This window comes from Prionailurus viverrinus, chromosome D4, assembly GCF_022837055.1.
Source record: "Prionailurus viverrinus isolate Anna chromosome D4, UM_Priviv_1.0, whole genome shotgun sequence".
NCBI classification, from domain to species: domain Eukaryota; kingdom Metazoa; phylum Chordata; class Mammalia; order Carnivora; family Felidae; genus Prionailurus; species Prionailurus viverrinus.
Genome location: NC_062573.1, coordinates 85,892,905 through 85,920,456, shown reverse-complemented (window position 1 = coordinate 85,920,456; position 27,552 = coordinate 85,892,905). Strand labels below are relative to the sequence as shown.

The 27,552-nt window shown below is 42.6% G+C and overlaps 1 protein-coding gene across 1 annotated transcript in view; it reads right to left on the bottom strand.

The window, feature by feature from the left end:
• Nucleotides 1-935: 935 nt before the first annotated feature.
• LOC125150394 (F-box/WD repeat-containing protein 12-like) overlaps nt 936-27,552 on the bottom strand; it is a 45,789-nt gene continuing 19,172 nt past the window's right edge. Inside the window, exons 6-10 of the mRNA XM_047830276.1 lie at nt 8,645-8,803; nt 7,979-8,189; nt 6,511-6,689; nt 6,306-6,433; nt 936-2,261 (exon numbers count right to left, since the gene is read on the bottom strand). Of these exons, the coding sequence (XP_047686232.1) occupies nt 2,135-2,261; nt 6,306-6,433; nt 6,511-6,689; nt 7,979-8,189; nt 8,645-8,803 (804 nt within the window). The 3' untranslated portion in view covers nt 936-2,134. The remainder of the gene's footprint in view (nt 2,262-6,305; nt 6,434-6,510; nt 6,690-7,978; nt 8,190-8,644; nt 8,804-27,552) is intronic.

Here is a 27,552-nt window from a genome sequence, read left to right as displayed (position 1 = left end):
TGTCTTTTTAAAAAGGCATTATTATAGTTAGTAATTAATATTTTAGAAATTGTTAAGATGTCACCTGTGGCCAAGAACTAGGGAAATTTTTTCAGTATTTTCTGTACTTATACAGAATATCTTGGGCGTTGCACCTGCAGTAACAGAGGCTCTGAGGAAGGTTGAGATTTACCTGCTGGCAGGAATCAGAGGTGCTGCTAAGGCCTTCATGCTCCCTGGCAGCATCAGCCCTCAAAGGGAAAGAAGCCTCAGAACTTGGATTTACAGTACCTGGGAGCAGGAGGCACTTCCTGTGTTTCCCCCAGGCTGTGGCATCACACCTCATAGATGTTGCTTTTCCCTAAGGAGCCCATCTGCCAGACTCAACACATGGTTTCTGCAAGAGTCTCCTGTGCTCGAGTTAGGGCAACTCTCTCGCTAAGCCTCCCGCACCACAGAGCTGTCCTTGGGCAGGGCCACCACACCCAGACGTGACACCATTTAATGCTGCTGCCAGCACACATGAGGCCCTGGTGGGCTGCCTTCCCTAAGAACTGACCACACTGCTTCCCCAGCTATCACATGTCCACGCCTCTCGGGTGGCTTGTACCCTCACCATTCGCTTATCGGACCTCCCCTCTTTTGCCAACATTCCAACCCCTTTCCCGTGTCTTCAGCAAAAACTCCTCTATCTCAACTTACCTGAATCTTCCCTTTATCTTCTGAACAGCTATTTCCTTTCTTGCTGTGTCATGTGTGTGTGTTTTTCAGCGAATTTTTTGCCTCCTCTCCCTTCCCCCATGGCTGTAAGCAGGATGCACTAGGACCGCTGAACACCCGGTAGGACTGTGATGGGACAAACAGAGAGCTCTGACTTCAAGCTGACAAAGACTCTGGGTTTCCAAATGCCCACCTTATGTAAGGTATTCACACGAGGGGAGGCTGAGCAAAAGACATATGGGGATCCACTGCCCTGTTTTTGCAACTTTTCTGTAAATGTAGAATTATCCCAAAACAAACCTTAGATTTTAAAAGGGGGAGGACACAGATCTTCTCTTGGGTAAATAACTGCGTCTGGGCTTCTATGGGACACGGGTGCTATGTTGGGTGTGAAGTGCAAGTACTGGGCAAGGGGGTATCGGTACTGGACAGCTGAAGTGGCAGGCTGCGGTAGCGAGCTCTTCATCCTCATTGTCTGTTTCTCAGGAACTTTTCCTAGTTTTGAAGAATTTCTCACAGTGTGAGTCTGGACTGGGAGCTGCTCTATTGAAGCTTAAAGGGTCAGACTCTCCCATCCTGGCCTGGATGGTGGGGGCTTATGGCAAAGTCAGAAAATCACACTCACATCCTGGTGTTCCTAGCCTTGAAGTCACCCTTCCCCAGAAGCAGCTGGTAAGTTTTCAGACGGTGTCAGTGCCACAGATGCAGTGGCAGCAGCGTGGAAGTGTTGGGGAAAACAGGGACGGTAGGCCAGACGCTGCTGGAACAGGCCCTGCTTCCTATGGTTCCAGATCTGTTTCTCCAGCCTCCCCACTGACCCGGCACACTTCTCTATCTCCTTCCAGTAAATTGCTTTCTTGGTGTTAGTTAGCTAGCTTTCTGTCCCTGCTGCCTGTAGCTGAGAACCCCAGTGACCCACCCACCAAAGCAGCCAGGGCCTCCCTGTGGACCAACTCCAGGGATGCCATCTGTACAAGACACAGAATGGCATCCCTAGAGCTGGGCAGCATGGTGCCACACAACCATTTATTAACGTGTGCCTAAAGCACATAACAGAATGGGGGGGAAACCATTTCCTTACTTCGTTACGTATCTAACAACAAAATAATCATGGTACAAGCCCAGCCCCATGTACTTGGGCCTTCTGGCATCCACTCCTCTCTACCACTTACTATCTGAACAAGCTTAGGCAGGTGGCGTGGCAGCTGGACAACAGGCCAATAATGGGTTACTCTCCCATTACTGGTCCTGTTCCTCATGTGAAAAACAGAGACATCATACCTCTTTAACTGGTTTGTGAGGATTAAAAAAAAGTCACATAGCACAGTGCCTGGTCCATAACAGGTATCTGAGAATTGCTCATTTCTGTCTCAATGGTGATAAGTCATCATTTAGTCTGTATGTAGACAAGCTCTTCACCAAAGTGAGATTATCTTCAATTGATGCAGTCATCTGAGCCACGCTGCACTTTGAAGCAATAGGACCTCAGAATACTCGTCCCAATGTTTCTGGCTTCCACACCTACAATGCTCATACTGTCGCCTTCCACATGGGTGAATCCACTGTGAAAGGAAGGGACAGGTTGCACGTTAACTTGAGGAAGAGACATGTGGTTAAGTAGCTAAGCCTTTACACAGAGAATGGAGTGCAACGTCCTGACCGTCTCCAGCCAGCGCACCCCATCTGTGTTGAGACCTGTGTTCACTCTAACAGATAGCAAGATGATCACATTCTGGAGTGGGGATAACAGCTTGGGGCCCTCCTGACAGTAGCTGCCTGAATCACAACGATTCCAGCTGGTCTAGAAACATCTCCTGATAGAGAAGAACGGGTATCTAATCCAATCTTGGCGGGGTAGAGTCATTTCCCTGGAAGTGAGAATCAGCCCATCAACTCCTGACCAGTCTCAGTGAAAGATAAATGCAGGAGCTAATGGGGCCATCATTTTCTACAGTGTTCTCTTCACCTAGAAAGACCAGACAGTGCTGCTCTGAGCATGACAGAGAATGAGCTGGTGAGAGAACCAAACCAACCGAACCACAGAAGGGATTGGAGTTTCCTCCAGAAGCTGTTTCTGGCTATAGATTGCTTCTAAAAACACTGGCACTCTGACTTTTATGAAATACCTTTTAGCTTGGAGTAAATTCCACACTGACTTACTGAGTTTAAGTAGCAACTGAAGTTCTACTTAACTTAGAAATTAGTATCAAGAATGCAAGGTGGCATCTCCAGACTCAGAAAACTGCAGCGTTGGATAGTCTACACTGGGGCTGGGCAGGAAGCAGGCAGCATAGTCAGTCAGCCAGTGGTCCTCACGGTTTGTTGGCAAGAAAAGTTGAATCAGCATCTGCTTCCTTTCTTATTCTCTTTAGAGAATTCCTTAGTCTTTTTTCGTCCATTGATTTTTAGTAAGTGTGCAGAGTTGTGCAACCATCACCACTATCCAGTTTGGATTTCCATCACTCCAGAGGATCCGTGGGGCGCGTCGGCAGTGAATCCCCTCCCACGCCCAGCCCCAGGCAGCCTTGTTTCTACAGTCTGCCTTGTTTCTACAGACTCGTCTTTTCTAGAAGGGTCATGTAAATGGAATCACACAACGTGGTCTCACACATCTGGCTTCTTTCATGTAGCACGTTTTTGTGGTTCACCCACAGTGTCCGTGTCAAAAAGCTGTTCCCTGTCACTGTGGAGTCAGATTCCCGACTGAATCTATCCATTTACCAGCAGGTGGGCACTCACAGTATTTGCACTTTGGGGGTATGTTGAATAAAGCTAAGAACATTCATGTACAAATCTCTGTGTAGACATAAGTTTTATTTCTCTTGGGTAGATACCTGGGAGTATGCAGCTAGGTTGCTGGTAAATTTATATTTAACATACTTGTCTTCCCTGTTTTCTTTAGAGAATCAGTAGGTATTCACAGATGATAACATTTTGGGAAACTGAAAAGCTCTCAGAAAGTACTGGTTATGTCTTGCAGCATTCAAAAGATGCTGGAAAAAATTTATGGGGAACAGCATGAAACAAGATGGCAGGATTTCTTGTTGTCAAATGAAGCTCCCCAAGAGAAATTACCACTCAACTAAGGATTTCCTGAGGAATCTGTTTTCAATTAGGAATGGGGCATAATTCATTATCATGATTCATTCCAGGGTCCTGATTAAAGCACATTTTTTATTTTTATTTTTTAATTTATATTTATTTTCTAATTTTTTTAATATTTACTTATTTTTAATTTTTTTTAAATGTTTATTTATTTTGAAGGGGAGAGAGAGAGATGGAGCATGAGTGGGGGAGGGGCAGAGAGAGAGGGAGATACAGAATCCAAAGCAGGCTCCAGGATCCGAGCTGTCAGCACAGAGCCCAACATGGGGCTCGAACCCACAAGCCGTGAGATCATGACCTGAGCCGAAATTGGACACTTACCACTGAGCCACCCAGGTGCCCCAACATTTATTTATTTTTGAGAGAGAGAGACAGAGCACAAGTGGGGAAGGGGCAGAGAGAGAGAGAGGGAGACACAGAATCTGAAGCAGCCTCGAGGCTCTGAGCTGTCAGCTGGTGCAGGGCTCAAACCCACCAACTGCGAGATCGTGGCCTGAGCCAAAGTCGGATGCTCAACAAACTGAGCCACCCAGGTACCCCTAAAGCACATTTTTAAAAAGATATTTCTTAGTGTCCTACTTACTTGTCACATTGAGAATGGTGTCATTTCAGTGAAGGATGTATTCACCATTCTACATCCATGTAATTCAGTGTGTAAAAACACATATGAAAAAGAAGATTCTAAGAGTGCTACGTGCTCAGCATGAAAGAACAGGGTCATGTCAGTGAATGGATGTGTTGTGTAATGCATGGGTATGTGTTTTAAAAGACATGCAAAAAAGAAATTTCTAAAAGTGCCACTTGCCTGCTAAGTTGAGAACAGTGTTATTTCAGTGAGAGGCTGTTCTAACCACTCAGTAATGATGTAGAGAATTCTTTAAAGACGCGTACAGAAAAGGGAGGACAAAAAGTGTATTTTGAGGCTGACATGGGAGCACAATCCCTGGCAGGCAGCCTCCCCACCCAGCCTCCTTTCAGCGACCATGAGGACAAGTGTGTGTGCTGTGTGTCCCTCAGAAGACAGAGGCTTTCCTGCCGCTGCAGATGGAAGCCATCACAGACAGTCCGAGTGTTTGCGGCCTATAAATCGGGACCTCCCCAACCTGAGAGGCTTGTCGCAAAGGCCTCTCTGGTCACTCGCAGACTCAGCACCACAAGGCCGCAAGACCCCCACGCTGAGGGCAGGGGCCTGAAGGGGTAACAGCACTGGGGCATTAACTAGCAAAAATACAGCACCTACAGATGTGAACGTGGCCTTGAACTTCAAAGGAATTTAAGGAGGAATCCTGAGTGAAGAAGCAACTGTGAAGATGCCAAGTCCTCAGAATGAGAGCATCTGGTGGAGGGGGGGGCGGGGGGCGCAGTGGGCCTGGGTGGCTCAGTCGGTTGAGTGTCCAACTCTTGCTTTCACCTCAGGTCATGATCTCATGATTTCATGGGATGGAGTCCTGCATCAGGCTCTGTGCTGACAGCACGGAGCCTGCTTGGGATTCTCTCTCTCTCTCACTGCCCCTCCTCCACTCATTCATACTCTCTTTCTCAAAATAAATAAATCAACTTTAAAAAACAATAAGACAGAGAGCATCAGGCTGTCCAGTACAGTTTGTTTAGAAATTTAAGAGAGAGGGTTAAAACCGACTTACAGGCCAGTTGTCGTTAAGATTTAAGTTGACTCTCTAGTTAATTCTTTACCTTATCAGAAAGTTGAGTTGTTTACTAAAAATGAAGATTCTTCTGTGTTAATTAGGAGTTTGCTTTAATAATTATCTTCGAATGACAACTAAGTGAAAACTCAGAAACGAAGTAGGTTATAGAAATCTAGTTTTTAAAATATTTGGTTTTGGGCTTAGTGTTTTTTCATTTACGAAGGTTAAGATGTTTGCCCCAGGAGGTCGAATTTACCCCAGACCTCATACCAAGTAACTGATGGCTGTCAGCGCTCTTGTCATGAGCAGGCCGGGGGAGTAAGATCCACGGCCTGTCTACTTTGTAGAACTCACTGTGGCAAGAAGAAACATAAGTGATTCCAAACACTACTTTTAGAACCCAAAGCAAAACTGCCTTCTTCGGGACTTTCACCATCTCAGTCCCACTGACTCCACCACCACCTGTACGTGGTATATGGTTTCGGAATCACATGAGAGCTGGACTGCAGGGCGGTGCTGGGCCCCCCTGGGCATCACTACGCGTCCCTGGGGGACTGTGAGCAAAGTATCCACATCCCAGAGCCTCTGTTTCATCTGGAAAAGTGGGTAACACCAACTTCAGGTGGTGGCTTTGTACATTAGAGGAGATAATGTACACGATGCTTAGCATCTTTTTTTTTTTTTTAAGCAGAGTAGGAAATAGCATCTGAGCGGTGACTTGCCTCGGGTGCCCAGACAGTGAGGGAATGGCGGAGCTAAGACCCAAGCCGCAGTCTCACCCTTTCCAGTGGCCATCTTACAGATGCCGCTGGCAGGCTGGGTGAGGCCACTGTGAAGGAAAGTGGAAGCAGTTACCTGGCCCATCTGTGGGAGCCCCCAAGCAGGTGATAGCAGCTCTTGAGGACGGGAGGCTTCGTTTCTTTATTCCACACATAGACTCGCAGGGAGAGGTCAAAGGAAGCGGTGATGACTCGGCTCTGGTCCTTGAAATGAAAAGCCAGGTGAGGTGGGGCCACGGGCTCTTCAGGTGGGGGTGCAACACAGGCAAGCCCACACTCACCACCCACATGGACGTGATGGGCCTCTGGTGGTCCTGGAAGGCTGCCAGCTGCACCCCGTGGATGGTGAAGAGCGCCAGCTCCGACCCGGACACCAGCAGGATCACCTGAGAGCCGTGGCCCTTCATGAGGTGAGGAGGTATCATGGAGCTGGGCAGGAGGAAACTTGCCATCTGTTGTACTTTGCGAAAGAAAAACACACAGACTGTCATCTTGTGATAGCAGCTGGGGGTCCGGAGCACACGGGCCTCACCGAACATGCCGTGCGTGGCACTGAAAAGAGCAGCACTTTTGTGGTCACGCCTACGTTCAATCCCAACCCAAGCATTTACCCCCTGGAGCCTCCCGTTCACCAGCTCTCCAACACCGATGCCAACACCCTAGTTACGGGCACTACAAAGATTTGAGGCAATATGCATGTGGAAGTGACCATATCTGCACACATACCCTCCTGGGAATGGGGTCCCCCGTGCTTCCCCATCTACGGCAGGGTGAGGTAAGAAGTGGCTACATGAGAACTATGACATTCACAACATCTGCGAAAAACTGCTGTTGACAATACTATCTTTTATATTGTATGGCGTTCCTCATTTAAAAACAATTAACTGGATCATTTCCTTATGGTGTTTAGCACCAGGAAAAAAAATTACCTCTCTTTTTTTTTTTTAACGTTTATGTATTTTTGAGAGAGAGAGAGGGAGAGAGGGTGAGCGAGCATGAGCAGGGGAGGAGCAGAGAGAGAGGGAGACACAGAATCCGAAACAGGCTCCAGGCTCTGAGCTGTCAGCACAGAGCCCGATGCAGGGCTCAAACCCATGAACTGTGAGATCACGACCTGAGCCAAAGCTGGACGCTCAACCAACTGAGCCACCCAGGCACCCCAAAAATTACCTCTCTTGAAGAATGCATGCTTGTATCAGACAAGGGATTATATTACACATCCCACTTCCCTTTTTTCCTGAGGTGCTAGGAAGCTCAGAGTAAAGTTTATTGTCAAATGATGATATGAAAACAAATGAACATAATATAAGAGAAAAAATGCTAAGGGCCACAGGGCTGGCCAGGCACAGTGACATGTGGTTTGGGAGACAGAGAAGGCAGAAAAGGAGATGACTGTCGGTCTTATTTGCCTGCTGGCCTAGGAGCTCCTTGAGGAAGAAATGGTTGTGGCTTTTAGTCACCTCTCTGCACACTGAGGACTGAGTGCATTTGTCAGAGTTGTGACAAGACAGTGAGGAGGCGAAACTACGTGGCCAGCGGTTACTGTCTGGCTTCCAGGGCCACAGAGAGGGCCCTGCCCACAGCAAGTGCTCAGCCACTCGGCCAGGACCTACGATCACAAACAACAAAACAATTGTTGGGCCACTGTATTCACTGAGAGGGAAGAAAAGTGGCCCGAAGGAAACCTGAGCAATCTGTGCTTGAAGCACCACAGCACAACGGTGACAGTCCTGGTACGGGGATCCTTACCCACGACGTCTACCCCTTCCCGTGACTGCTTGGTCCTGAGCTCGTAGGTGGTGATGACCAGCTGCATACCGTTGTCATTTCTGTGCGTCACCATCAGCCTGGCTGTCTCGTCAGGGGCCCAGCAGGCTCTGGAGGTCAGCCAGATGGGTAGAGTGGTGGAGACGGGAGGCTCATCCTCCACCAGACACAGCAGGGAGCGAGTGTGGAACACCTGGGGAAACACCATCACATGGCCCATGCCGCTGACAACCACCCAAGGGCACCGCAGACCCACACCCAGTGACCTCACTCTGTCTTACGGGGTTGCCGGAACCACCTGTGCACCCCCAGACGCTGGGACCAGCCCGTCTGGTCTGGCGGGAAATGCCTTGCCCACCAGTCCCGCGTCGGTCAGTGTACCAGGACAACCGAATCAATGACTCTGGTGGTTTGGGGCAGCGCCTGTCCCTGACATGCCTCTGCTTTCCTCTCCTATCTGCTTGCAGTCTGCTTCAGATGCCTCCTCTGTCCCTGGACCATCCCGTCAAGGTGCCGGTGCTGTTGGCGGGCTTGGTCCTGCACCGGAAGCCACCCTCCTAGACGCATCCACAAGCCTGGGCACAGGACCCACCGCCTTATGCGCACAAAGCCAGGCCCCCCGAGCAAGGGACATAGCCCACCACTGACCTTCGGGCCCAGGTCTGAGTTCTGGGTTGAAGCAAACACCCACTGGCAGTCAGGAGAGCAGAGGAGACTGGTGGGGCTGCTCGGGAACACGCGAGTCCTGGACCGCAGCTGCAGCTGGGGCACCGTGAGCGCATACAGGAAGCCCTCGGCACAGGCCACCTGCAAGGCAAGGGCCACGGTCAGCACGTGGCCTCACCCCAGGGCAGAGGTCAGCTGCCTGCCCGCCTCCCGGCTGAGGCAATGCCACCTCCTCACACCAGAAACAGGAACGTCCGAGCAGGAGGTAAGCCTCCAGAGGGAACCCTCCGCCAGCTCTTTGCAGCCTCCGGGCAGGACCTTCAGTGATTCTTCTCTGTGTGAGACTCAGGCGCTGTCTGCAGACGGCCTTTCTGCCTGTAATACTCCCCGGAACTATTTCTTGTCAGAGGAGACTTCCCATGACCTTCCACTTTCTCTCACTGCGGTGGAAATGTGAGCTGTTCACAATTCTGGCCACTGCAGCACCGAGCACTCCTGTGCATAAGCTTTGTGCACCGACACGAGGATTTCCTCCTGAGAGATCCCGAGAGTGGCTTTATTAGGTCAAAGAGCATCAGACTGAAGACTTTTAGCAGAAGAAAACCAACAAGCTTTTCAAAAAAGATCAACCTGGGGTGCCTGGATGGTTCAGTCGGTTGAGCATGTGACTCTGGATTTCAGTTCAGGTCATGATGCCAGGGTGGTGGGATTGAGCCACACTCAGTGTGGAGCCTGATTAGGCTCTTTCTCTCTCTCTCGCCCTCTGCCCCTTCCCCACTCATGCTTTCTCTCTCTTTCAAAGTAAATAAACATTTGTTTTTTAAAGCTCAATCTGGGGCACCTGGGTGGCTCAGTTGGTTAAACATCCAACTCTTGATTTCAGCTCAGGTCATGATCTCACGGTTTGTGGGTTCCAGCCCACATTGGGCCGACAGTGCACAAAGCCTGCTTGGAATTCTCTCTCTCCTCTCTCTCTGCCCCTCACCCTGCTCACATGTGTGCTCTCGCTCTCTCTTTTCACAAGATAAACTTAAAAATTTTTTTGAAAAGAGCTCAATCTGTGTTCTTATGCATGTACAAAAAATACCTTTTTCTCATCCAACTCATTACAATGCTAATCTTTGAAAATGTTTGCTCACCTAATAAGTGAAAAAAAAAAGCCTCAACCTTTTTTTCCTATTTTTAACTTTCTTTCCTCAAATTTTTGAAAAGCCTCATCCTAATGTCACTTACCAGTTAGTAATTACGTATTATTGACCATTTGTGCTGTTTTTTTCACCTACACTCTATGCTTCATATCATCTGCTATCGGTGCTTTGTTAAAGAAGATACAGTGTTTACTCACGACTTTTCATGGATCTTAATATTATTCTCTGGTTCAGATGTTTTGGTAATCTGAACAGACTTTTAGGTAAATCAAACCTGTGTAATTTTTCTTGACTCAAAACCATTTGTGTATTTCCAGATACCTTTATACTCTTGCCTTCTGCATTAGTTTTTAATTATTCTAAATATATTTCTACTGAATGACATGGGAATAACTTGTTTTCTCTTCCTGACCAAGTCTTCAGTTTCTCAAATAGCTTCTCCTTCACCTATGTCTTATTTTTTTTTAATTTATTTTTTTTTAATTAGCATTAGGTGCAACAATGGTTTCAGGAGCAGAATCCAGTGATTCATCGCCGACACATAACACCCAGTGCTCCTCCCTGCAAGTGTCCTCCTTATTGCCCCTTGCCCATTTAGCCCATCCTCCCACCCACAAACCCTCCAGCAGCCCTGTTTGTTCTCTGCATTTAAGAGTCTCTTATGGATTTCCCCCTCTGTTTTTATATTATTTTTGCTTCCCTTCCCTTATGTTCATTTGTGTTGTATCTTAAATTCTACATGAGTGAAGGCATATTTGTCTTTCTCTAATTGTGCTTAGCATAATACACTCTAGTCCCATTCACATTGTTGCAAATGGCAAGATCTCATTCTTTTTGATTGCCGAGTAATATTCCATTGTCATACATATACCACATCTTTATCCATTCATCTGTCAATGGGCATTTGGGATTTTTCCATACTTTGTTATTGTTGATAGCACCGCTATAAGCTTTGGGGTGCATGTGCCCCTTCAAAACAGCACTCCTGTATCCTCTGGATAAATACCTAGCAGTGCAAATGCTGGGTCGTAGGGTAGTTCTATTTTTCATTTTTTGAGGAACCTCCATACTGTTTTCCAGAGTGGCTGTACCAGTTTGCAATCCCACCAGCAGTGCAAAAGGGTTTCTATTTCTCCACATCCTTACCAACATCTGTTGTTGCCTGAGTTGTTAATTTTAACCATTCTGACAGGTGTGAGCTGGTATCTCATTGTGGTTTTGATTTGTATTTCCCTGATGATGAATGATGTTGAGCATTTTGTCAGCTGGCCATCTGGATGTCTTCTTTGGAGAAGTATCTATTCATGTCTTTTGCCCATTTCTTCACTGGATTATTTGTTTTTTGGGTGTTGAGTTTGGTACGTTCTTTATAGATTTTGGATACTAACCCTTAATCTGATATGTCATTTGCAAATATCTTCTCGGTTTTTGCATACCATTCCATTGGTTGCCTCTTAGTTTTGCTGATTGTTTCCTTTGCCGTACAGAAGCTTTTTATCTTGATGAGGTCCAAATAGTTCATTTTTGCTTTTGTTTCCCTTGCCTCCAAAGACATGTCAGGTAAGAAGCTGCTGCAGCCGAGGTCAAAGAGGTTGTTGCCTGCTTTCTCCTCGAGGATTTTGATGGCTTCTGGCCTTACATTGAGGTCTTTCATCCATTTTGAATTTATTTTCTGTATGGTGTAAAAAAGTGGTCCAGGTTCATTCTTCTGCATGTGGCTGTCGAGTTTTCCCAGCACCACTTGCTGAGGAGACTGTCTTTATTCCACTGGATATTCTTTCCTGCTTTGTCAAAGATTAGTTGGTCATATGTTTGTGGATCCAATTCTGGGTTCTCTATTCTGTTCCTTAGATCTATGTGTCTGTTTTTGTGCCAGTACCATATTGTCTTGATGACTACAGCTTTGTAATACAGCTTCAAATCTGGAATTATGATGCCTCCAGCTTTGGTTTTCTTTTTCAGGATTGCTTTGGCTTATTTGGAGCCTTTTCTGGTTCCCTACAAATTTTAGGATTGTTTGTCCTAGCTCTGTGACAAATGCTGGTGTTATTTTGGTAGGGATTGCATTGAATATGTAGATTGCTTTGGGTAGTTTTGACATTTTAACAATATTTGTTCTTTCAATCCATGAACATGGAATGTATTTTTTTTTTTTTTTTGGTGCCTTCTTCAATATATTTCAGAAGCTTTCTATAGTTTTAAGTGTACAGATTTTTCACCTCTTTGGTTAGGTTCATTCCTAGGTATTTTATAGTTTTGGTGCAATTGTAAATGGAATCAGTTCCTTGATATCTCTTTCTGTTGCTTCATTATTGGTGTATAGAAATGCAACCAATTTCTGTACATTGATTTTATATCCTGCGACTTTGCTGAATTCATGGATCACTTCTAGCAGTTTTTTTGGTGGAATATTTTGGGTTTTCCACATAGAGTATCATGTCTTCTGCAAAGAGTGAACGTTTTGACTCCCTCCTTGCCGATTTGCATGCCTTTTATTTTTTGTTGTTGTTTTCTGATTGCTGAGGCTAGGATTTCCAACACTATGTTGAATAAGAATGGCAAGAGTGGACAGTGTTGTGACTTTATGCGGAAGCTCTCAGTTTCTCCCCATTGAGGATGACATTAGCGGTGAATCTTTCACATATGGCTTTTATGATCTTGAGGTATGATCCTTCTATCCCTACTGTCTTAAAGGTTTTAATCAAGAAAGGATGGGGTATTTTGTCAAATGCTTTCTCTTCATCTATTTAGAGGATCATGTGGTTCTTATTCTTTCCTTAATGTGGTGTATCTCATGGATTGATTTGCAGATATTGCCTTGCATCCCAGGAATAAATTCCACTTGATCATGGTGAATAACCCTTTAAATGTATTGATGGATCCAACTGGCTAGTATCTTGTTGAGATTTTTTGCATCCATGTTCATGAGGGAATTGGTCTGTAGTTCTCCTTTTTAGTGGGGTCTTTGTCTGGTTTTGGAAATAAGGTAATGCTGGCCTTGTAGAATGAGTTTGGAAGTTTTCCTTCCATTACTGTTTTTTGGAACAGCTTCAAAAGAGTAGGTGTTAACTCTTCTTTAAGTGTTTGGGGGCACCTGGGTGGCTCAGTTGGTTAAGCATCCAACTCTTGATTTTGACTCAGGTCATGATCTCAAGGTTTGTGAGTTCAAGCCCCACATCAGTGCAGAGCCTGTTTGGGATTCTTTCTCTCCTTCTCTCTGCCCCTACCTCACTCTTTCTCTCTCAACATAAATAAAATAAAACTTAAAAAAAAATAAACGTTTGGTAGAATTCCCCTGGAAAGACATTTGGCCCTGGACTCATTTTTTTGGGAGATTTTTGATTACTAATTTGATTTCTTACATTTTTTTAAATGTTTATTTATTTTTGAGATAGAGACAGAGCATGAACAGGGGAGGGGCAGAGAGAGAGGGAGACAGAGCACCCAAAACAGGCTCCAGGCTCTGAGCTGTCAGTACAGAGCCTGACACGGGACTCGAACCCACAAACTGTGAGATCGTGACCTGAGCCGAAGTCAGACGCTTAACCAACTGAGCCACCCAGGTGCCCCACTAATTCAATTTCTTTGCTGGTTATGGGTCTGTTCAAATTTTCTATTCCTTCCTGTTTCAGTTTTGATAGTTTATATGTTTCTAGGAATTTTCCCATTTCTTCCAGATTGCCCATTTTATTGGCATATAATTGCTCATAATATTCTCTTATTACTGTTTGTATTTCTGCTGTGTTGGTTGTGATCTCTCCTCTTTCATTCTTGATTTTATTTATTTGGGTCTTTTCCTTTTTCTTTGTGATCAAACTGGATAAGGGTTTATCAATTTTGTTAATTCTTTCAAAGAACCAAAGAACCAGCTCCTGGTTTCATTCATCTGTGTTTTTTTTTTTTTTTTCTGGTTTCAATACCATTGATTTCTACTCTAATCATTATTATTTCCTGACTTCTGCTGCCTTTGGGCTTTACTTGCTATTCTTTTTCTAGTCCTTTAAGGTGTAAAGTTAGGCTGTGTGTCTGAGACCTTTCTTCCTTCTTTAGGAAGGCCTAGATTGCTCTATACTTCCCTCTTATGACTGCCTTTGCTACATCCCAGAGGTTTTTGATTTCCTCTTTAATTTCTTGGTTAACTCATTCATTCTTTAGTAGGATGTTCTTGAATCTCCAGGTATTCGTGGTTTTCCAAACTTTTTCTTGTGGTTTATTTCGAGTTTCATAATATTATGGTCTGAAAATACGGATGGTAGGATCTCGATCTTTCTGTACTTGTTGAGGGCTGATTTGTGTCCCAGTATGTGATCTACTGTGAAGAATGTTCCATGTGTACTTGAGAAGAATGTGCTTTTAGGATGAAATGTTCTATTATCTATTAAGTGCATCCGGTCCAGTGTGCCACTCATTGTTTCCTTATTGATTTTCTGCTTACAGGATCTGTCCTTTGCTGTAAGTGGGGTGTTGAAGTCCCCTATTATTATGGTATCACTATCAATGAGTTTCTTTATGTTTGTGATTAATGGATTTATATATTTGGGTGCCTCCACTTGGGGGCATAAATGTTTACAATTATTAGATCTTCGTGGATAGACCCCTTAATTATGATATAATGCCCTTCTTCATCTCTTGTTACAGTCTTTATTTTAAAATCTAAATTGTCTGATAGAAGCATGGCTACTCCAGCTTTCTTTTGTCGACCATTAGAATGATAGATGGTTCTCCACCCCCCTACTTTCAACCTGAAGGTTATCTTCAGGTCTAAAATGGGTCTCTTGGAAACAGCATATAGATGGATCTTGTTTTCTTACCCATTCTGTTACCCTGTGTCTTTTCATTGGAGCGCTTAGTCCACTGACATTTAGAGTGAGAACTGAAAGATATGAATTTAGTGCCATTATGTTGCCTGTAGAGTTAGAGTTTCTGGTGATGTTCTCTGGTCCTTTCTAGTCTTTGTTGCTTTTGGTCTTTTTAGTTTTGTTTCATCTTTCTCCACTCAGAGTCCCTTTTAAAATTTCTTGCAGGGCTGGTTTAGTGGCCATAAACTCCTTTAGTTTTTGTCTGGGAAACTCTTTATTTCTCCTTCTATTTTGAATGAATCCAGCCTTGCTGGATAAAGAATTCTTGACTGCATATTTCTCCGATTAAGCACACTGAATAAATCCTGCCACTCCTTTTTGACCTTCTAAGTTTCTGTGTGTAGGTCTGCTGTGAACCTGATCTGTCTTCCCTTATAGGTTAAGGATTTTTTCCCCTTGCTGCTTTCATAATTCTTTCCTTGTCTGTGTTTTTTGTACATTTGACTATGATATGCCTTGTTGATGGTCAGTGTTGTTGAATCTAGTGGAAGTTCTCTGTGCTTCTTGGATTTTGATGTCTGTGTCTTTCACCAGATTAGGAAAGTTTTCTGCTATAATTCTAACATAAACCTTCTATCCTTTTTCTCTCTCCATCTTCTGGGACTCCTATGATTCAGATGTTACTCCTTTTAATGAGTCACTGAGTTCTCTAATTCTTATATTGTGCTCTTTTGCCTTAGTTTCCCTTTTTTTCTGCTTCATTATTCTCCAGAATTTTGTCTTCTATATTGCTGATTCTCTGCCCTGATTTGTCCATCCTTGCCACCATGGCATCTATTTGAGATTGTATCTCAGTTACAGCATTTTAAATTTTGTCCTGACTAGATTTTACTTCTTTTATCTCTGCAGTAAGCGATTCTATGCTTTTTTCAACCCCACCTAGTATTCTTATTATCATGATTCTAAATTCTAGTTCAGACACCTTATATTTGTGTTGACTGTCATTTCTTCCTGTTCTATCTTTTTGGGCGAATTCCTTCATTTTGTCATTTTGGAAGAAGAAAAAAAGTTAATAAAATAAATAAAAATTAAAAACTAAAAATTAAAAACAACACAAAAAATCAAATAATGGAAGCTAGATCCTAGGTGTGTTTTAGTCTGGTTGTTGAAAGAAGCTTGATGTAATAGAGAAAAAAAGGGAAAGAAAAAAAAGAAAATTAAAAGAAAAGGTAAGAAAAAGTTTAAAAATTAAAAAAATATATATAATAAAATAGAATAAAATGAAGAAAGTGAAATAGAATTTTAAAATTTAGAAAAAATAAAAAACACAGTAAAAAGAACTTTAAAAAAGAAAAAAAGAAAAGAAAAATAAAATTTTCTCTTTCTGTATCCAAGAAAAAGGAGAAAAAAAATTTAAACAAAGACAGGAGCAAAAAGAAACAAAAGAAACAAAAGATGAACCAGCAAAGAGATTGAAACCCAAATGAAGTTCCATCCAGTTTCCCTAGAAATAAAACTATGAAGCACTCTATAGTCTGTACACTAAGCAGGCAGAGTGACTTGTGCTGGTCTTCTAGGGGGATGTGCCTGGAGGGTACAGTTGGGCGGGGTTTGGTGTAATGGCTCCATGCTCCATTAGATGTCACTGCTTAGCTTATTGAGGTGGATCAGCGTGATGTACATGTGTATGTGTGTGTGCGTGCGTGTGAGTGGGGTGGGGTGGAAATGGCTTCACCTAGCTTCCTAGCCTCTGGCACAAGAACTTTGTGCTCTCACCGACTGGTAATCAAGCCCCCTGCTTTGTCTCAGGCTTCTGTCCGCTCCCCACTTCTATCCTGTCCGTGTTCAAGCTGTCAGCCTGCCAGGTGCCCCTCCCTTCCAAGTTTTAGCTCAGATGGGGCTGTATCTCCAAACCCCTCACTTCAGAAAACCCTAAGGCTTGGATGCCCCCTGACACTCTGGGGGAGGGTCTCGCTGAGCAATGGCCAGGTGCCAGCTTGCCCCAGAAAATGTTCAGCAATCACACTGCAGCAAGAGGTTGAGAGATTGTGACAGATCACAACACACAGCCAGCATCAGGTTTCACCACACTGTGGCACCTTTGTCCCAATACCAGCAAACATGGCTGCTCTCCAGGGTCGGCTGGGACTTTTGCCTGTGGGGAGGCTGTATGGCCTCTACCAAATGCACTCCAAGCAGGGGAACCGCTTCTCATGTGGCCCACAGACCCCTTGGACCTCACTGCCTGCTCCTGGAGATTCATTCCTCACCAGAGCACTGCCAGATATTGAGCCCCAGAATTTCCAACTCTATGCTCCACCGTTTATAGAATCCTAATGGTAGTGAGACCCTCTCCTTTCTTCCCATGAATGTCTTTGGGGAACAGATTTATTGTTCAATCCTTTGTAAGAGTTTCCACTCTTTCTCTTTCTCGCCAGCTACTTTCAGGGGAGTGCTTTTCCTGCACGATCCTGGTGTGCCGCACTCCTCCCTTTCCCTTTCTCTGCCCTCTCTTTGCAAAAACAGCTCCTTACCCTCCAAGGATTTTTCTCTACCAGTTCACCTCTCCACCTCACATACCTGCCAAGTTCTGTGGCTCAAGTCATGCAGATTGTTGTGTTAATCCTCAGATAAAATTTCCTAGGTGTGCAAAATGGTTTGGTGTTGATCTGGCTGCATTTCCGGGATGAGACAAGCTGAGAACGTCTATGCTGCTCCGCCATCTTGGAAAAAAGCCTTCACCTACTGTTTTAAAAGGACATCTTTCCACAGGCATTTACACATGGAACTCTCTCCGGACTTTGTATTCTGTTCAACTTACATAAAGATACCTATTCCTACTGGCCAAGAAAACACAAAAACTTCACAATGTGCAGAAAATGGCAGGCAACATTCAAAGTCATTAGAAGGAAGAGAAAGTAAGTGAGAAGCAAAACTTTTTAGCTGATTCCCCAAAGAACAACTAGGAACCAAGATACCGGTAGCCACACCCCAACATGAATCAAATTATCATAAAATAAGCATGTGCAGACATGAAAGAACACCCTGAATCAGACATTTTACACTCAGACCGAAATGGACAAAAAGCCAAGATGTGAAATAAGAGTTAAATTAATTCAGGAAAGATTATGAAGAAAAAATTATCTTAAGAATCGCAATATGCCTAAGGGAGAATACATTCTACTGGACCCATAAGGACACTAAAGGGAAGAAGGAAAATGGGCAAGAGAACAAAGACGGAATAAAGAGTTAAGATGCATCCAAGAGCAGGTGTCCAAGAAGACAGGCAAAGACGACCTAGTAAAAAGACAAGTGAAGCTCCTGCAGGAAAAGCAAACAATTAACAGACGAATACTTAAAACTCATGTACAATGAAACTTTCTGCAAATAAACCTGAATCCATATACTGAAAGAGTACATATGTTCCTGGAAAATTCAACTCCAGACAGTCACCATAGACATCTCACAACAAAACTACTACCCTTTAAATATTTCAAAACTCGTATGGGTCTTTGATTTAAAAGTCCCAAGTGTCTAACAAGGAAAAGTCAAGGTCGGAGTAGACTTTTCAACAGACACATACACAGTGAAATAATATTTTCACAAAATTCAAGACAAGTATGAGCCAGGGATTTAAGGCCCATCCAGGCCATCCTTCAAGCCTCCAGGCTACAGAAAAGCAGTGTCAGGCCCACTGGGATCTGCACAAGGATGCATCCACGAGACTTCCTTGGGGATCTACTAGAGAATGGGTCCCACCAGATCACAAGATACAGGGAAAATGTCACCAGAACTGGTGTGGCTACTATGTACAGTACACTATGGGTCAAAGAATTTAAAAAAGAAAAAAAAAAAAAAAAGGAGACAAGGAAAAGGTGTGTAAATGTTGCATGTTCTCAAAAAGGTGGGAATAATGGATCTTCAAAAGTGGGAAGACAAAGGCGAAGTATCAAAGTAGAATAAGTTCACCGATTGCCATGGGAGGTAAGTGGTATCATTTAAAGCCAACAAAATAGTACATAGGCTTGAATAGAGAAAATGGAGACAGAAAGTATTAAGACAAAGGTAACCACCCCCACAAAAATACAAACCTTTCTAAATAACATAAGATATCACCACTACCCAAAAACATGTAAAAATGGGAAAACATATTCAGAGAAAGGAGCTCAGTGATGGGCCACATCACACCCTAAATATGACATAAAACAAAAGTTGAGATCAGGCACATAAGTTACACTGTTCAATATAAATGGCTTAACTCACTTTGTTAGAATAAAAAGATGATCAGATTGATGAACAAAAGAAAACATGGCTGAATATTCAAGAGGCTCAATCAAAACAGAAAGTTTAACCATGATGGAAGGGTAATGGTGTGCCAGGCACACACAAATCCTTGGAAAGCAGGTGAAGTGGGCCTGATACCAGAAAAGGGAGGACTCAGGCCCAAAGCAGGAAATGCAACAATAGACACTTCCCCACACTGTGAAAATAAACAAAAGGAAACCTCATTTGGAATGGAGTCCAGGGCACCTGGGTAGCTCAGTTGGTTGAGTGTCAACTCTTGGTTTCAGTTTGGGTCATGATCTTACAGTTTTTGAGTTCGAGCCCTGCACTGGGCTCTGTGCTGACAACATGGAGCCTGCTTGGGGTTCTCTCCCCTCCCTCTAGCTCTCTGCCCCTCCCCGACTCGTGCTCCCTCTCTCTCAAAAAAAATAAATTAAAAAAAAATAATAATAAAATAAGATGGGAGTCAGGAGGTGGGCATTGGGAGTGCCCATGCCAAACACTGGTTGTTACTTGTAGACCCAACAAGAAGAGAAGGAGCTCACAGGTGGATGCTACTGTACTACCCCAGCAGGAGGGAGGAAGGTTCCTTCCTCACCAGTACAGCCTAGCCAATGAGAGGCAGGCATAGCTCAGCCAATGAGAAGCCACTCAACTTCCGGCTCCCAGTTTACTCCAACAGACTTTTAGTTTACAACAGCTCCTCCCTATTCCCGCTTCATAAAAGAGCCTCTCTCTCCTTTATTTTCTGGACTCAGCTATAGTTTTGCCATGACCAGCTTGTCTTAAATTGCAATTCCCTGCTATTCCCAAATAAACCCATTTTTGCTAATAAAATAACTGGAAGTTTTATTTTCAAAGTTAACAATATTAAAGGCTGTAATTCACAACAAAGAAATAAAACCTATTACACCTATTAAAGAAACACCCCCAATAATCTTTATGAAGCAGATACAAGGAGAAACAGAGTGAAACACAATAATACTTAAATATTTATGGGGCGCCTGGGTGGCTAGGTCGGTTAAGCATCCGACTTCAGCTCAGGTCATGATCTCACAGTTCGTGAGTTCGAGCCCTGCAGTGGGCTCTGTGCTGACAGCTCGGAGCCTGGAGCCTGCTTCAGATTCTGTGTCTCCCTCTCTCTCTAGCCCTTCCCCTCTCGAGTTCTGTCTCTGTCTCTCTCTCTCTCAAAAATAAATAAACATTAAAAAATAATAAATAAATAAATAAATATTTATGAATATATTATGACTTTTTGAGAGGGGGGAAGAAAAGAGAGAGAGAGAGAGGAAGGGAGAGAGAAGGAAAACCCCAAGCAGGCTCCATGCCCAGCACAAAGCCCCACATGGGGCTTGATCCCACAACTGTGAGATAATGACCTGAACTGAAATCAAGAGTCAGTTGTTTAACTGACTGAGCCACCCAGGTGCCCCAGAATTAAATATATTATTATATAAAAATAAATAGTAACAATGCTCTCAGTCTAAGGCAGGCCAAGTAGACAAACAGTAAATAAATATAAGACCTAACAATATAATTAATGACAGAATTTGGATCTTTGCGTCATAATAATGGAGACTACCCCTTCCCTGCAAGCACACACAAACTTTCACAGAACTTGAATATATCATCACAAAGAAATCTCAGTAAATTCTATATGGTAAAGTAATACAACAGTCCCTGATCACAATGAAATGAAATGAAACTAGAAATTAATGGAAATATTAAATAAAATAGACAAGGTGCCAGCTAAAATAAGCACAAAAAAATGGGAAAAAATCACATATATACAGAAAGAAATGACAAGGGGAAACAAATATTCAAACAGAGGAAATTTAAGGGAAGAATCTCTAAAGAGCATTCTAGACAACTGTATGCATAAAAAAGTTGAAAGCCTAGATACAGTGGGTAGTTTAATACAATATATTAAAATTTGATCTTAGCAGAGAAAGAAAAGCTTGAACAGACCAATTTCCATAGAAGACACTGAGAAAACTGTTTTAAAACTTCCCCACAAAAAAAGCACCCAGCACCAAATAATGTCAAAAATAAATTCTACCAAACTGAAAAACCATATAATCCCAATGTAACTTAAATTGTTCCAGGGCATTAAAAAAGAATAAAAACGTGCAGATTCCTCAAATGAAGTATAGCATTTATATGTAAACCTGATAAAGGAAGCTACAAAAAACTAAAGACCTACTTCACATAGATGCAAAATCCAACTAAAATACTAGCATTTAAAAAGCACTTTAAAAAGAAATATATGGGGTGCGTGGGTGGCTCAATCGGTTAAGTCTCCAACTTTGGTTTGGGTCATGATCTCGCAGTTAGTGAGCTTGATCCCAGTGATGGGCTCTGTGCTGGCAGCTCAGAGCCTGGAGCCTGCTTTAGATTCTGTGTCTCCCTCTCTCTTTGTCCCTCTCCCACTCGTGCTCTCTCTCAAAAAAAAAAAAAAAAAAAAAAAAAAAAAAATATATATATATATATATATATATTTAAAAAAGGAAATATGTGATTTAATACTTTAAAATCTAAAAACATCACCATAATAAACCTAAGAATAAAAGTCCTGTAATTATATCTGCATGCTGAAAAAGGCTTTCACAAAATTCTACACCTTATCATGATCTTTAAAAACTAATAGTGAAGTTGGTGGGAATGCAAACTGGTGCAGCCGCTCTGGAAAACAGTATGGAGGTTCCTCAAAAAATTAAAAATAGAATTACCCCAGGGGCACCTGGGTGGCTTGGTCGGTTGGGCGGCCGACTTCGGCTCAGGTCATGATCTCATGGTCCGTGAGTTTGAGCCCCGCGTTGGGCTCTGGGCTGACAGCTCAGAGCCTGGAGCCTGTTTCGGATTCTGTGTCTCCCTCTCACTCTGCCCCTCCCCTGTTCATGCTCTGTCTCTCTCTGTCTCAAAGATAAATAAACGTTAAAAAAATTTTTTTTTAAAAATAGAATTACCCCACAACCCAGCAATAGCACTACTAGGAACTTATCCAAAGGATACAAGAGTGCTGCCTCATAGAGATACACGTACCCCAATGTTTATAGCAGCACTATCAGCAATAGCTAAATCATGGCAAGAGGCCAAATTCATCAACTGATGAAAGGATAAAGAAGATGTGGTTTGTATATAATGGGATACTACTTGGCAATGAGAAAGAATGAAATCTTGCCATTAGCAACAACAGGGATGGAATTGGAGGGTATTATGCTAAGTGAAATTAGTCAGAAAAGGACAGATATTATGTTTTCATTCATATGTGGAATTAGAGAAACTTAACAGAAGACCACAGGGGAAGGGAAGGAAAAATAACTTACAGAGAGGGAGGCAAACCATAAGAGACCCTTAAATACAGAGAACAAACTGAGGGTTGATGGGGGTGGGGGAAATGGGTGATGGGCATTGAGGAGGTCACTTGTTGGGAGGAGCACTGGGTGTTGCATGTAAGTGATGAATCATGGGAATCTATTCCCAAAGCCAAGACTACACTGTATATACCGTATGTTAGCTAATTTGACAATGAATTATTTTTAAAAATACGCTTTTATATAGTTTTAAAAAAATCTTTAAAAAACTCTGAAAGACTGTTTTATTTGATACTTGCTGCCTGGTAATTAATTTGTAATGGTTATTTCTATTATCTAAAAGGTGTAAATATCTGGAGAGTTTTCAAACCAGAAACTGTCGCTTCTCTCTTCCACTCACATGCACATCTAATAAAACTCATGGACTCTTTTTGAGAAAAAACTAATAGTCAAATAGTCATTGATGGCTTTTTCATTAACATCATTCCTGAAGCCAGCATCCCCCTCCCCCAGAGCGAAGCTCTCCAGGTCGGCCCACTATGCTCAGCTACATGGAGAAATGGCCACCAGTGCCAGCACTAATTAACATTTCCTGGAAGTATTAGCCAGAGCAGTCAGAGAAAAGAAAGCTGGATGCCGAAGGCTTGGAAAAAATAAGTATCTCTACTTTTGGATGATAAAGTATTTACCTAAAAAAATGAAGAGAATCCACTCATGCTCTGTCACTCTCTGTCTCTCAAGAATGAATAAATGTTTAAAAAAAAATTGGAAAAAAAAAAGGGGGGTGCCTGGGTGTCTCAGTCAGTTGAGTGTCCGACTTCAGACCAGGCCGTGGTCTCGACTTCAGATCAGGCCTGCAGCTCCTGAGTTCAAGCCCCGCGTCGGGCTCTGTGCTGACAGGTTGGAGACTGGAGTCTGCTTCAGATTCTGTGTCTCCCTCTCTCTCTGCCCCTTCCCCACTCATGCTCTGTCTCTCTCTGTCTCTCAAGAATGAATAAATGTTATAAATTAAGAGAATCAATTATAAAATAAATGCAAGTAGGAGAATTCAATAAGATGACAGAATATAAAACGAACAACAACATGGGAATGCGAGCTGGTGCAGCCACTCTGGAAAACAGTATGGAGGTTCCTCAAAAAACTAAAAATAGAACTACCCTTATGACCCAGCAATTGCACTACTAGGCATTTATCCACGGGATACAGGTGTGCTGTTTCGAAGGGACACTTGCACCCCCATGTTTATGGCAGCACTATTAATAGCCAAAGTATGGAAAGAGCCCAAATGTCCATCGATGGATGAATGGATAAAGAAGATGTGGTATATATATATACAATGGAGTATTACTCGGCAATCAAAAAGAATGAAATCTTGCCATTTGCAGCTATGTGGATGGAACTGGAGGGTATTATGCTAAGTGAAATTAGTCAGAGAAAGACAAAAATCATATGACCTCACTCATATGAGGACTTTAAGGGACAAAAACATGAACATAAGGGAAGGGAAACAAATAATATAAAAACAGGGAGGGGGACAAACCAGAAGAGACTCATAAATATGGAGAACAAACTGAGGGTTACTGGAGGGGTTGTGGGAGGGGGGATGGGCTAAATGGGTAAGGGACACTAAGGAATCTACTCCTGAAATCATTGTTGCACATATGCTAACTAATTTGGATGTAAATTTTAAAAAATAAAAAAATAAAATTAAAAAAAAAAAAAGAACAACAGCAGCCTTCATTTAAACAAACACCACCTGGTTAGAAAACAATAGGACAGAAAATACTCTCACATATCAGTGGAACAAAAACAATAAAATACTTTGGAATAAAGTTAACAACAAGAAATGTGCTAAACTAATCTGAGGAAAAATATAAATCACTTCTGAAGAACAAAAAAGCAAACCTGAATTCATGGAAATACATCGTTTATTCTTGGACAGACTTTGCATCATAAAGATGTCCATTTTCTCCATGTTGGTATTTAAACTGAACTTGGTATCAATGAAAACATCATTTTCTTTTTAGGAGATAGAAAGTTCATATGAAAAATAAACATGAAAGTAGCTAAGGAAACCTTGAAAAAATAAAAGGGGAAGCAGACTTATGAGATATCACAACCATAATCCAGTTCTGCAATATCTCCATCATCTAAAAAGTTGTGTCCTTTATCAGTCCCTTCCATACCTAAGGACCACCAGTCTGCTGACAGTACAGATTATTCTCTTGGGACTGGACTTTCCAGAAATAGAATCCTACAGTATATCCATACTCTGTTGTAGCTGGCTTCTTTCACTTGGCACGTTTCTGAGTTTCATCCACGCTGCTGCACAGATCCACAACCTTGTTCTTTTTCCATGCTGAGTAATATTCCACTGTACACATATACCATTTTTATAAATCCATTCACCTGTTGATAAGTACTTGGGGTGCATCCAATTTGGCTATTATTACTAAAACTCCTACAAATACTTGTGTACAAGTCTTTTTGTGTAAAGATTTTTGTATCTCATGGGTAAATACCTAAAAGAGAAAACTGCTGGAAAATATGGTAAGCATTTTTTAATACTAAAATAATTGTCAAACAATTCTCCAAAGTGTTGTGCCACATCTTTGTAAACACGTGTTTAATTTCAGCTCTTTAGGACAATATGGTGCTGGATCTCACCACGGTTCTAAGTTGCATCTCACTGATGACTGATGGAGCCTCTCTCTCCATGTGCTAATGGCTGTTTATATTCTTTTGTGAAGTGTTCAAATCTTCTGCCTAGTTTAAAAGTGGGGCTGTCTCCTACCTACTGAGTGATAACAGCTCTTTATATATTCTAGACAAAGTCCTGAGACAGTTTGCATTATTATAAATTTTTTCTCCTAAGTTTTGCCTTTTGCTGAACAATGCTTTCAAAGAGCAAAATTTCTCAACTTGATGAAGTGCAATTTATTTTTTTCTTATACAGTCAGTGCTTTTTGTTTCCTAGGAAAATTTTCTAGTCCACCAAAAAAAAAAAACCTATTAAAATTAAAAAACAAGCTTAGTAAGGCTGCTAGATACAAAATACACAAAATTCAAATGTATTCCCATGTATGTTTATATAGAAATAATTTTTATGTGTGCTATAGTATGTAAAGCAATTTATAAATGCAAAACCTTGCATTTATAAATTATTTACACATTTCCATATATTTCTATATATGCTATATTCTAGCAAGGACAAATTGGAAAATTATTTTTTTAAACAATAACATTTAAAATAGTATAAAATACAAATAAGTAATTTTAATAAAATATATGCAAGCCCTCTTCACTTAAAACTACAAAACTTGGTTGAGAGACATAAGTAAAGTCCCCTCTAAATGGATATGTTTTGGGGCGCCTGGGTGCCCCAGTCCGTTAAGTGTCTGACTTCAACTTGGGTCATGATCTCACAGCTCGTAGGTTCAAGCCCCGTGTCAGGCCTGTGCTGACAGCTCAGAGCCTGGAGCCTGCTTCGGATTCTGTGTCTCCCTCTCTCTCTGCCCCTCCCCCACTTGTGCTCTGTCTCTCTCTTGCTCTCTCTCTCAAAAATAAACATTAAAAAAAAACTTTATAAGTAAACAGAGACATATATGCCTTATTTATGACTTAGATTACATATTTAGATGTCAGCTGTCCCCAAATCAATCTATAGATTCAATGTCATGAAAATCTCAGTAAGCAGTTTAATAGAAATTGACAAGCTGACTTGAAAATTTTTACAGAAATCTAATTTTGAAATAAGAAAATGCTAGAGGGGGCGCCTGGGTGGCTCAGTCAGTTGGGCACCAGACTTCAGCTCAGGCCATGATCTCGTGGCTCATGAGTTCAAGCCCCGTGTCAGGCTCTGTGGTAACAGTTCAGAACCTGGAGCCTGCTTTGGATACTGTGTCCCCCTCTCTCTCTGCCCCTCCCCTGCTCATGCTCTGTCCCTCTCATTCTCCGAAAAATAAACATTAAAAAAGAAAGAAAGAAAGAAAGAAGCTGCTAGAGATCATGACTTACTTTAACGAGAGCCTGTGTCTTTCTCAAAGACAGACACACAGAGCAGTGAAATCGATTCACACATGATGTTGGTATACTGACAAACAAAAGTGCTGATGTAATTCAGTGAAGAAAGGATGGCCTTTCCTACATGTTCCGGATATCCATTTGTAAATAAAAATGAACCTCAATGCTGACCTTGCACACACATATAATTTAACTTTAAACGATCTACATGTTGCACTTCCAAGTAATCCTTGGGTAAGAGAAGTCACACAAAGCTGAGTCTAGGTGCCAGGGTTTCACCTGGGGGCCCACTAGGGTTGTTGGCAGCTCAATCCCTTGTGGCTGCAGGCAGAACCGAAGTCTCCCTGGTGGTGAGGGGTGGGGCGTTCCAGGTTCCCAGGCCCCCCCCAACATGGCAGCCAATGACCAGTTCACGTGAGTTGCCCCCCCGGGCTCCAGCCTCTGACTTCTGTGTCCAGCCAGAGAAAACTCTCTGCCTTCAAAGCACTCATGGGATTTCAGTGGGCCCACCCAGATCATTTTCCTTTAGCTGTGTAACAAACTTCTCATAATGCCTGTAGATTTGACCAGTCTCCTTGAAATCCCACAAATTTTGTTCTATATAGTTCAGGCCAATTTTGAGGTGCATCCAAAATTAGCTTTGCTGTATCTTCCTAGGAGGCTGATCTAATTATTATTGCAAAGCGTCCCAAATATCTAGCAATGACTTTTATCTTGAAGTCTTCTGGCCTAACATTAATAGCTTATCAGCCTGCTTTTGGTTAGCATCTCCAGTGCGTGTCCTCTTCTCATCCTTTTCATTCCAAACGTCCTTAAGTGTTTTTTGTTTTTTGGGTTTTTTAAAAGATTTTATTTTTAATAAATCTCCACACCCAATATGGGGCTTGAACCTACAACCCTGATATCAAGAGTCGCACGCTCTACCAAATGAGCCAGCCAGGGGCCCCAAAGTGTTCCATTTTAGAGTCTTATATTAACTTCTTAGGGCTGCAATAACAAATCAGGTGGCTTAAAAAAACAAAACAAAACAAATCAAAAAACATATATATATATATTTAATTCTCTCATGGTTTTAGAGGCTAGAAGCCCAAAATCAAGGTGCTGGCAGGGCCCTTTCCTTCTAAAGACTCTAGGGCTTTCCTTGACTTGTCTGCCTCAGTGTGCACAGGGCTTTCTCTGTGTGTCTGTGTCTTCTCCTCCCTTTATGACAGCCCAACCTAAATCCAGGATGATTATACCTGAGATCCTTAACCAGACACCATTTCCAAATAAGGTCACATTCTAAGGCTCTGTGTAGACATGAATTTGGGGGGGTGGTGAGT